The sequence below is a fragment of the Protopterus annectens genome, chromosome 8.part0, assembly GCF_019279795.1.
Source record: "Protopterus annectens isolate FY-2018-M chromosome 8.part0, PAN1.0, whole genome shotgun sequence".
Lineage (NCBI taxonomy): Eukaryota > Metazoa > Chordata > Ceratodontiformes > Protopteridae > Protopterus > Protopterus annectens.
In genome coordinates this window covers 1418316689-1418329531 of record NC_056741.1, presented here as the reverse complement: position 1 = coordinate 1418329531, position 12843 = coordinate 1418316689, and the positions used below count along the sequence as shown (strand labels likewise).

The following is a 12843-nucleotide window of genomic DNA, read 5'->3' as shown; positions in this document are numbered from 1 at the left end:
GTCTTTCTAGTTGCCTGCCCCTTATGTTAATTTGACCATATATCTAATTTCCTGTCTGCTTTTACTGGCTGGTGTGTGAAAGCACAAGCTTATCATTTTGTGAAATCACTTCCCTTCAACTATTTAAATTTATTGGCCATCCTCCTGTACTCTTTAGTACCAGAATACAAAAGTGACCACCCCCTTTCAGTCTAGATTGCTGTTTTAAAAATAGTGACTCTACACTAAAACTTAACTTTTTAGACAGGTAAAACTTAAGTTACCTACTTTCACATCAAACTCCTCTAGTGCACACTGCAGTGTTCAGGATAAACCATTTTTTTTCATCTTACTTTTAAGCATCTATTGCAAGACCACCAGTTATTGGAGAGCCCACATTCTGCCTCTCAGTAGTCATCTTGGGATTAGTGCTTATGTTTTCTCCTGGTGAGAGAAGGAGTCCAGTTACATTATTTCCTGGACACTGCTGATAACCAGAAATCTTAATAACTGCTTTATAGGTGACAGCTTGGAATCTGTGCTTATATTCTGATCCTGGTGAGAATAGGAGCAGAGTGCATTGAGTCCTGACTCTTTCTGGTTGGAGACTGAGTGTCTGTGCCTAACATACCTGATTGGTCTGGTTACTATTCGAGGCATCTACCAGAAAATGGCTACAAGCCTGCAGACCCTTGCATCATTTAGGACAAGACTGTGGATCACCAAACAGGCCGTGGCCTGCTTCTGTTCTTGGGAATGGAGCTAACATTTTGCTTCTGGTGAGAGAAGAAGCAAAGGAGCATTGTATCCCAACAGAGTGACGCTGTGCTGAGACCAGCATTAGTAGTAGCCAGGCAGTAGCCATTCATGCAACTCCCCTGTTTTCATCATTCTTGACAAACTAATGCTTTATTTTTCAGTAAGTACTGCTTGATTTCTTTCTAACTTCAGAATACTTGCCTAAATACTTCATCATTAAATTTTCAGGGTCTACATATTAGTTTCCCTTCAAGTGCTTGGCAGTGCTCTGTGCAGACATTTTTCCTGTAAAAGGACTATATAAGGAAACAGCTCCAGTACGTAGTAATAATGACCTTCCCTCCTGGCATGTCTAAAGGTTAGTTCCCTGTGATTTCTCCTATTAATTTGGTGAACTTGGGCATTCTGAGGCAGTGTAGCAACTGCCTCATGTACACAGACAACCCTCTTCTCTTATCTCATAACACTCAGACTTGTGAGAGATGCACTTATATATCCAAATTGGAAGCCATGCACTCTCAAGCCAAGACCGGAATAGCTGGTCAAGAGGAGGTCAACACCTGCACCACACCACATGCAACACATAGCCCTCTAGAACACCCACCATCACAGCTCTCACATAAAAACACAAACCACACACCCACATTTGCAGAGGCTCTCAATAGAAATCTACCCAAACAGCAGAGACCTACAAGGCAGAAACACACTCAACCCCCACAACACAGCACAAACCACAAGACACATAGCTCACCTACACAGTGTGCCCCTCAACCTAAGCCCCTAAGGCAAAACAGCTTGCCCATTACACTAATCATAGGTGACTCAATAGTAAGGCACACTGATGTCCCACTCACTAGGTTGAATAAGGCGAAGGTAACAGTCAGCTATCAGGTGCCAGAATCCAACACATAACACACACACTCAGGTCACTCCACAACAAGTACAAGTATGACTCTGTCACTGTCCATATGGGTGTGAATGACCTGAGATGCCCTCCCTGGACTACATGAAAAGAGACAGGGAGGAGCTCTCGGATTATGTGGACCAGGCAGTTATGACCCTAGCCCTGAGCAGCATCCTACCATCACCCAGAAAGATGCCACAATACAAGTAGAAAATTATTGACTTTAATAATTGGCTAATTTTCTGGTGTCATTCTAAGATGATCCAGTATCTGTCTGCTTGGGATGACATGATTGACAGACCTCGATGCTTTGCCAGAGATGGCCTGCATCTCTCACCCCTGGGTTTCCAGATACTGGCTAAGGCACTAGCCACCCCTATAATGCCTTTTTTAGGTGATGTTCCAAAGACCAAATTACCACCATAACAGCTATAAACAAATGCAATATGAGGGTCATGCTGCTCAACACTAGAAGTCTAAATCTCAAGATGCACTTGCTCGAAGCACTCCTAAAAATGAAGAACATTGACATTTATGCTGTAACGGAGACCTGGTTTAAAGCAGCAGAAAGTGCCCCTGAGCTACCAGGCTATAACTCATTCCACACCTTTTGGCCCCAGAACATGGAACAAAGCTCCAAATGTGGTGGTGTCTCCATATTTATAAAGGATATGCACACATCCAGACTAGTAGCCCAGAATAACGCATCTGAGATACTTCAGGTACAACTAACATTGGGTAAGACGGCAATTTAGGTTGTAGCCTGCTATAGGTCCCCAACCATGTCACAAGCCTCTAACTCCACGTTCCTAAGCAGTCTGGAAACTATTAGGGTCCAATCCAACACTCTCATACTAGGTGACATCAGCTATCCCCTCTATCAACTGGGAAAACTACTCATGCACCAATACACTGGCCAAACACTTCCTGGAATTCATCAATTCTAATGCCTTGGACCAGCTCATTCTTACCCCCACTTGAGGAAACAACATCCTTGACCTGGTTATTACTAACATGGGCAACCATTGCTCTACACTAGTAGTCAATTCCTCCCTTGTTAGATCTGACCACAAACTAATCACCATGGAAATCCACATCTCACCCACACCCCCTGGAAAGGTAACCACCATGAAAAACTTCTCCAAAGCTGACTTTGGTCTCCTAAAAACAGAGGTGGCTAACTTCATGGCAACCATTTCAATGGAAAATAGATGCATGACTGCCGAATCATAAACCAATGCACTGTACGAACACGTACATAAATGCATGGAACTAGTCATACCCAACAGAACCAAGACTCTGTCCTCCTCCAAAAAAGGAAGCCAATCTGGTGGACCCCTGCCATTAATAAACTCTACAACAGAAGGAAGAAACTGTTGCAGAAAAAGGTGAAGTCCCAAGACTGGAAAAACTGCCTTATTAGTCTCAACAAAAAGTTGAGATCCCTCATCAAAACCTCTAAAGCCAGCTATGAAGGCAGAATTGCGCCAGACACTAAAAACAACCACAAAGCCTTCTATAGTTATATCTAGAATCTCCATGGCAATACCCTGGTTTGCTCTGAGATACTGCACAGTGGTACCTCCTATACTGAGCCAACAGATATTGCAAACATACTGGCCGACAGATTCAGTGGCAACTTTAGCCCCCCCTACCCAAAAGGACCAATCACAATACCGGAGGAATGCCAGGCACCCAGCATTACTGCAGCACAGGTTAAAGCTGCATTGTTCATGGCCAAAAATACAGCTTCCATGGGATCCGACAATATCCCTGAATGTGTTCTACATGAACTACAAAGTGAACTGGCACCGCATCTGTGTGCCCCATTCAATCACAGCCTCACCTCAGGCTTTGTCCCTACTGAATGGCGCACTGCTACAGTCATCCCTCTCCATAAAGGGGAGCGACTACATACCCTGGGAATTGTCCCATTAGCCTGACGAGTCTGATATGTAAGGCTATGGAGTGCATCATCATGGACCTAATTAACAAGGCTATAGGGAACCTCCAAACTCTAGATCCCATGCAATTTGATTTTGTGAAAGGTAGATCATGCTTGCTCAACCAGGTTGACTTCTTTGAGTCAGTCACCATAGTCGTGGATGAGGGCAAGGCAGTTCATACAGCCTACCTCGATCTGGCCAAGGCCTTTGATACCATTTCCCACTCAGGAATTATTGATAAACTCACCAAACTAGGCATCAACCCTTATATCACTAGGTGGGTTGCAAACTGGCTCACAGAGAGAACCCACAGTGTGAAAGTAGCGGACTCCAAGTCAGACTGTCGACCAGTCACGAGTGGAGTCCCACAGGGATCAGTCCTGGGTCCTCCTCTGTTTTGCATCTACTTTTCAGAAGTCCAGGCCAACATGGAGGGACTCTGGCTGACCAAGTTCGCAGATGACTGCAAGCTGGGAGCCATTATTAACTCCCCAAGTGATGTAGACATTCTACAAAAAGGCCTCACTGAGACCAATGATTGGTGTCAAAACCAAGGCCTTAAATGTAATGCCAAAAAATGCATCATCATCCCCTTTGGGAAAACACAGTTTGCATAATTACCACATCAATGGGACCTCATTGAACACTGAAGGCATTATAAGAGATCTGGGGACACAGGTTGACAGCAACCTTTCCTTCGACCACCACATTGCCACTGTGGTCAGAAACTCCTTCTATGTGGCACATCTCATTACCAAGGGTTTTGCATCCAGGAAGAAAGAGGTCATCATATCTCTCTACTCTTCTCTCATTAGGCCAGTCATCGAGTATAATGCCCCATTTGACATGTACCTCACTAGACAGATGCAACAGCTGGAAAGGCCACAAAAGTACCTCATGAAGAGGATCCTAGGCCTTAAACACATGTCCTACATGGACAGACACAAAAAAATCCAGCTATTCTACTAAGAGGCGATCTCTGCTTGACTTACAAAGCCATGTCTGACCCAGCTCTGTTAGAAATGCTACATCTAAATAAATCCTAATCCCTCCGCACCACATGCTCCACAGACCTCAACCTCATTACCACAATCAACAGAACATGCTGGAAGGACAGGTTCATAACCCAGAGACTGCTCATGCTCTGGAATAGACTTCCCATACATGTCAAGCAGAGCACCTCACTGGCCCTCTTCAAGAGAAATCTTGATGAGTAGATAGGAAATAGAAAGTTCACCCCAGGGATCACTCCAGTGGCTCTATTGATAGAGGCAGTGGTAACTAATGTTGGGCGTCATGATGCAAGGGCACTTCTATGGGCTAGGCTTGTAAAGGCTCCAGGGCCATTAGCCTAGTACACACCTATGAACATATTACATACTAATTTAGTCTTTAAAACTGCTTAATTTTATGGTGCACTACAGTTCAAATGGGCTTTGACATGCAAATACATCAGCTGACTTTGTACTTTCAGTTGCAGTTAAGAAATTACATGAGAACACACAATATCAGCACGGCGAAGTGGTGCAGCAGTTAACGTTGTCGCCTCACAGCAAGAGGTTCTCTGGTTCGATTCTCGGCTGGGGTGCCTTCTGTGTGGAGTTTGCATGTTCTCCCTGTGCTCGTGTGGGTTTCCTCTGGGTACTCCGGTTTCCTCCCACATTCCAAAGACATGCATCTGGAGCATTTCTCCCCGGGCCTCCACTGAAAACAGGATCTGTGGAACCTAGTCGGACATTCCCAGTCAACAAATGTTAAATAAATAAAATAAAAAAATAAATAAATCAGGCAAGTGCTGGCATACTTGACCCATTGTGTGAAGATAAGCTCAGATAATTTGAATATGGGGCAGCAAGTTGCTTTAGAAACAACACTGAATGCTCGTTTGCAGTCGGACAAAAAAAAAAAAAAAGACTTTGGACACATACATTTCATGAAATACCATATTATGGGGGTGGGGTGGAAAAAGAGACACGTAGATGTGTTTGCTCCTCAGATATTCACCAGGTAGCTGCCTTTTCTAAGCAGACGCATTTCTGTTTTGGAGGTAATCGATATTTTAAAAACAGATCATGCGTATCATTACTTTACGTGTATCTATCTGTTGGTTTCCGCAGATGTCACATATGCCAATAAATCCGAAGAACTATGACTTAGGTCAAACAAAAAAGGCCCATTGCTTTACCTAATATTTCTTGGTCAAAATGTACAGTAAACAATTCCAATAAAGAGCACAGTGCAAATCTCCGATCTAAATCTCAGATTATTTATGTGTAGTACTGACATTAAATATTCAGACTAATGTTTTATATTTGTGAGGCATGTCAGTAAAGTCCACTTTCATGTACTTGAGTGATATTGCTAAAGAAGAAGTGGTTTGCATTTTGTCCATGAAAGCTAGGAAGCAGTAATACATTCTCAGTGGTAATCAGCATTAGTTAAGCAGAGACTGCTGATGTTATCATTCTATGGAGACAGCGTTACTGTTCTTTATTTATGTTGTTTGGCCGAATTCCAGAATTTGCTAAACTGTGTTTAAGAAATACTTTACTGGGGAACCTAACAATTTGTTTTCAGAATATATTTAGTCAATATGGAAACATAAAAGTACCCCACAGTTTATTATATTTCTTTCTCTGAATTTAAGCCTCCACTACACTTTGATATAAATATTGGATTTGAGTCCAGTGAGATAGATACTGGGTTTGCTGTTTAGGATTCATTTTTGTTGAGAAAAAAAAATGGAACTGGGGTGTAGCCTGCTCAGAAGCATTAAGCATTGTTCCAGCATCCAAATCAAAGAAAGAATTAATAAACTCATCTTTCATTGCAGAGTCTGGGATGCACTGACCGACAATTACATTCCGTCTATGGCAGTGGAATGGAAAGATTTGCACATGGAGGTCCTGAATGGAAATGTGGTGGACTTGCACACTGAGGTATTTAGCACTACTAATAGTGTAACAAGATACATGTAGTGATGTGATTACAAATGTTATTGTACAAAGTTTCAATCTCATTATAGGTCACTTGTCTTCTAAAAGTGATCTATCATTTTCCACATCCACTTTAGGTGTAAAGAGAGGTAAAGATGACAGTGCACCTTCGAGATTTTTATGGTATTACAAGCCATTCCTGGAAATATCAGCTTAAAATGAAACTATGCATCTACCACAGGGTCTTAAATTCTTTTCTGAACCAGCTGTTCATCCCTTGTCTGAGGTGATTTTTCTTGATAATAATTTCAGAAGATGACAGGGCTGTGCATCATTGCTGATCATTTCTAGTACCAAACCAGGATATGTTAATGTTAGTAGTACTTGTAGGTGAGTTATAAATAGCAAAAGAAAAGAATGAGCATGTATGTTCACACTCATGCGTGCGTGTGTGTGTGTGCATGTGTGTGTGTGTGTGTGTGTGTGTGTGTGTGTGTGTGTTGCATTTGTCCATTCATATGTCTTTACACATATACATTTGTTTGGGAAGTACAAAGGGGAAAAAATAAAACAATCTCTGCTGCTGGCAAAGTAAACAGTTTATGAGATTGCTGAATGGTAGTGTGAAAGTCACATCTAAATATCCAGTGACTTGATTTTATGATCCTGACCAAATCCCTATGCTCTTGTTGTACTTTTTAGTTTGCTAGTGACTACACCAATCAGCAGAAGCAAAACTTCATAAAAAATAAATGATGGCCATCTTTTGGAATTCTTTGAGAAGCTGTTCTGGAAACACAGTGCTGTATTGCCACTGGATAGTACTGAACCTATGAATTCTACAAGCAAATAACAGAAAAGGCTGATTGACTTGTCCCACTTTCGGGCTGGATAAGTCAGTGTTACAGTGTATCTGTGTAAGGGAAATTGTTAGGCTCATCTCACTGAGCAGTTGTAATAAGAGCTCTCACAATTATTGTGTTAATTAACCCAACCCAATGTGAAAAAAATATAGGCCTTTACATACAAATACAGCAACACTGATCAGCAGACATTAATTTTGTTCAATTTGCATACAAGTACACTGTGACCTAGTACATGCTGAAGTGGGCAAAACCTCACTTTCTAACCCTGTATTGTGATGCCGGGCAGCATCTGTATATATGCAGCCTCTCCCTGTGTGGTGCATAGTGATATTTTACAGCATGTAGTTTAGAAAGAACTGCTATTTCAGTAGGCCTGACTATACATATGGTTGCTTACTCAACATCCTCATGTATGTCTTCTCTGATCCCCTCTTAAAATTGATTTGACTTAAGCATAACTACAGGGTAAGTTCATGAAGCCAGGTTTTTCTTATGCGACTCCTTAAAGGGGTCCCACCTCATATCATGGGAACTACAGTCCATTCAGGCTAGCAAGCCTAATTTGCAAAGACATGGAACATATAATATCTGATTTCATAAGCTGCAGTATAATAAATCTTATTGCTCCAAACCACCATCTGGAAGTTTTTTAAAGGGAGATCATGTTTACTTAATCTGGTAAACTTCTTCAAGAAAGTAATTGAAACTGTAAATAATAAAGCAATCATGCAGTGTACTAGGATCTTGACAAAGCTTTTGACCCTGTACCCTGTGTTGGAATTATAAATGAGCTTAAAAGCCTATATGTAGAGCATTTCATTGTAAAACAGATAGAAAACTAACTGAAAGATAGCAAACATACACAGTGGAGGTTCCCCTATACAATCATGAGTAGAAATTACATGAGTGTCAGTAGAGCAAAAAGAAAAAAAAAAGCCAAATGGCGTAAGGCTGAATGCTTTTCTCCACAGAAAATCTTTGCCGGTGATTTTCTCCTTTAGGGAGTTCTCTTTTGAGTAGTATATATAAGTTGGGTGTGTGTGTGGGGCTTGCCCTCCACATTGGAAGGTGCAGAAGAGCTTGCCCCCTGCAAAAAAAACCAAGAAAAAATTAGTTTTGCACCATCTTGGTTTTCAGGCAATTTTTTTTTTATTCTTTTGAAGTGTTAGCTTTCAGGAAGTCAGCGCTTCATTGTAGAACCCCCAGTGAAAGTATCAGGTGTTACTTCAGAAATCAAAAAGGTGACTAGTGACATTCATCAGGCTTGGTTCTGTGACTCATTCTGTTTGGCAAATACTTTTTTGATTTCTTAATTAGTAGCACAGACAGTAATATGGCTAACTATACTCAGATACTACATATAATACTCAGCATCTGATACAGTGTTACCACAGCAGAGGCTAAACCATATGAATTCGTTCTTTACTAGAAATGGGCTTCAATTAAATACAAGAAAGTGAACATTGTCACTTTTGCTAAATAAATCTCCACAGCGTACAGAACACCCATTCCAGATTGATACAATCTGCAGACATATCAGCAGCTTCATAGACGGCTCCCATTTCATTGATTACCAGCTAGGAAATCTTTCCTTCTGTGCCAAATAATAACTAAAGTTATCTCACCTAAGTCAAGCGTAGTTATCATATACCTCTGTAATCTGCCCTGATCAGACCAATTATACATTCCTTTTAGTATGTAACTATCCAGGCACATGAGATAACCTGAAAGACCCCCAAAAGTCCTAATTAAGAATATCACTAGACCAAAACATGCTTGAAGCTCTGTCTGCTGCTTATTGACTCCTGTATGGTGATTTAAATCTGGCATTCATTGGTATAGACCCAACCCTTCTTGATCTCCTATACCTTCGCAAAAGAATTGGCTTCTCAAAGACTCAAAGCTAAACACTTGGATCTCCATCAACAAGTAAATAAGACACACTGGAGGGACAGATTTATTCCTCAAAGATGTTCCTATTTCTGAAATAATCGTGTACCACGTATACAACAGAGTGATTTCTTCATTTTCTTAAAGCAACCCATGACAGTTGGATGGGCATCCATAAATTCATCCTCAGCCTAACTTGGTTTGCCTCCTGGAGAAGGAAGTGACCAATAGTGGTGGATATTGTCAAGGTGATTGTGGTCCATGCACTGACTCTGCATTATAAACTCTATGGATATATAATTCTGTAAATTTGTGGTGTTGGCTCCCTCCTTTGATATTCCTCAGAACCAAATCTGCAGCTTCACATGTAGCATGATGTAAAGGAAAAAGTTTGGTATTCTTGATTCAATGACTTGTAATATACTTAACATGTCTCCCATAGGTCAGTGGAAGGCTCCTGTACCTAAAATGGTCACTACATACATTTGTGTCCTCTGGAGCAGGCATACCATTTATTTCTCTTGACTCTTTTCTTTGGTGACACAATTCAAATACTTCTCGACTCTTGCACTGTATCTCTGTTGACTATGAAGCATTTGCTTAATTTCTGCTCTGTCTGATGGTATGTGAGTTGCTGCTGGCAACATCTGCATTGCTGCTGATAGCCACAGTGCACAGCATTGCCACCACTGGGTCCAAAAGTGGCTACGAGCACATGCTGTTGACCTGTTGTTGCTATTATACCTAACACGGGTGTGGCCCTGTACCCCCTAAATGAAGATGTTCGAACTAGGTGAATGCAGATGTGCAACATCGACATTTTGTACATCTCAGAATCGTTACACATAATCTAGGTTTACCATTTGCATGGGATTTCTCATTTGCACATCATTATGCATTCATTTGTATGTGCCATATAAAACACAGTTTCAAGCATTATGCTATTATAGTGTCTTTGAATCACCCGCACCCTGTACAATGCAACTATCACTGCTGTTTTGTACTGAAGATTGTGCAAACTGTTTGTGAATCCTAGCTTAATTATTTAAAATGTACTTGAGCCTAAAACTGCTCTCTCTTTATAGCAGCAGTTTAATTATTAATAAGCCTAGGATAATTCCCAGACATACCTTATAAACATTGCTCAGGTAGATATTCATCTCACTTGTAAAAACACAAAACAAGCAAGCAAAAAAAAAACAATCTGATTTAACATTCTAGTCGGTGAGCAGTTAGTGTCAAATTAGTAAGTAATGATTAAAAAATGTATAGAATGCAAAGCAGATTTACTGATGAAAAACATACAGTAGCTATTGTATGTTTATACCACAATTAATATTTAGATTATATTATTACAGTTGGCATCTGTCTGTGTCTGTACTCCCATCTGCATGCCAGATGCCCCATTATTTTTGCTCAATACAAAATCCTGCTGAAGTGAAATTTCAAGCCGTTTAAAGATGTCTTGCCAAGGGTTCTAATGTGCTCTCCCATGCACTTGGAGGTTTTTGATCACTTTAAATGGAAGTGGGTTGCACAGTGTTGCAGAAGGCTGAAGGCAGGCAGAAACCTTTGCTGACAAGCCACTTCTCACCATTAAGACATTAATTGCAGCAGCTACTGAGCTGCTGAATCAGGTAAATCTGATCACATGGCTGCTTAATGATAACCGTGGTGAGAGCAGACCTTTATTTCTCAAGTCATTTGGGACGGTAGTTATTATATAGTGGATATAAAAAGTATACACACCCCTGTTAAAATGCCAGGTTTTTGTGATATAAAAAAGTGAGACCACAATAAATCATTTCAAAACTTTCCACACCTTTAATGTGACCTATAACCTATACAACTGAACTAAAAAACAAACAAATCTGTTAGGGGAAAAAAATATAAAAAATAAAAAATGTACAATAAACTGGTTGCATAAGTGTGCACACCCTTAAACTAATACTTTGTTGAAGCACCTTTTGATTTAATTACAATATTCAGTCTTCTTGGGTACACACCTGTCATCAATTAAAGAGACTCTGATTAACCCCAAATAAAGTTCAGCTGTCTTAATAGGATTTTCCTGACGTGCTCAGTTGCCTAATACAACAAAAGCCATGGTTCGCAGAGAGCTTACAATTGTTGAAAGCTATCAGTCAGGAGAAGGGTAGAAAGAAATTTCCACAGCATTGCATACATCATGGAACACAGTGAAGACAGTCATCAAAAAGTGGAGAAAATATGGGACAACAGTGACGTTGCAAAAAACTGGATGTCCCTCTAAAATTGATGGAAAGACAAGATGAAAACTGGTCAGGGAGGTTGCCAGGAGAATTATGGCAACACTGAAGAGCTGCAGGAATTTCTGGCAAGTTCTGGTTGTGTACTACATGTGACAATAACCTCCTGTATTCTCCATATGTCTGGGCTATGGGGTAGCATTGCAAGACGGAGGTCTTTTCTTACACAGAAAAACATCCATGCCTGGCTAAAATTTGCAAAACAATACCCAAAAGCATGCAGGAAAATGTGTTATGGTCTGATGAAACCAAGGTTGAAATTTTTGGCCACAATTCCAAAAGGTATGTTTGGCTCAAAAACAACACTTTGCATCACCAAAAGAACACCATCCCCAGGGTGAAGCATGCTGGTGGCAGTATCATGCTTTGCACTTGCTTTTCTTCATCTGGAACTGGGGCTTTAGTCAAGGTGGAGGGAACTGTGAACAGTTCCAAATACCACTCACTTTTGGCCCAAAACCTTCAGGCGTCTGCTAGAAAGCTGAAGATGAAGAGGAATATCACCTTTCAACACAATAATGACCCCAAGCATACATTCAAATCAACAAAAGAATGGCTTTACCAGAAAAAAATTAAAGTTTTGGAATGGCCCAGCCAGAGCCCAGACCTAAATCCAATAGAAAATCTGTGGGGTGACCTGAAGAGGGCTGTGCACAAGAGATGCCTTCTCAATCTGACAGATTTGGAGTGCTTTTGCAAGGAAGAGTGGGCAAATATTGCCAAGTCAAGATGTGCCATGCTGATAGACTTCTACCCAATAAGACTGAATGCTGCAATTAAATCAAAAGGTGCTTCAACAAAGTATTAGTTTAAGGGTGTGCACACTTATGCAACCAGCTTATTGTACATTATTTATTTTTTATATTTTTTCCGCTAACAGATTTGTTTGTTTTTCAATTGAATTGTACAGGTTATAGGTCACATTAAAGGTAGGGAAAGTTTTGAAATGATTTATTGTGGTCTCAGATTTTTATATCACAAAAACCTGGCATTTTAATAGGGGTGTGTAAACTTTTTATATCCACTGTATAGACCAGATTCTATTATTCATTTACATTTGCTTTTGTAACTTTCTTTATTTAATGCAGGATCCATCTCATTTGGTGAAATAATTGCAGAAGGATTTTGTTAATATGAAACAGATTCTTGTAACTGCCAGATTTAGAATGCTGGTGGCTAAATGAATGCAAATTTTCAGATTATATTTTTCCCCTTTTCCTAGTAGTATAATCCAAATTTTGATGTAATAAGTCATTTATGAGCTTGGAACATGCA

General features: G+C 40.4%; 1 protein-coding gene across 5 annotated transcripts in view; it reads left to right on the top strand.

Annotated features, from left to right (window-relative positions):
* The window catches only part of FEZ1 (fasciculation and elongation protein zeta 1), a 248569-nt gene that overhangs the window by 93709 nt on the left and 142017 nt on the right, over positions 1-12843 (top strand). For all 5 annotated transcript variants that reach the window (XM_044081023.1, XM_044081022.1, XM_044081020.1 and 2 more), the window contains one exon: positions 6422-6527. In XM_044081023.1, coding sequence (XP_043936958.1) covers positions 6422-6527 — 106 coding nt within the window. The remainder of the gene's footprint in view (positions 1-6421; positions 6528-12843) is intronic.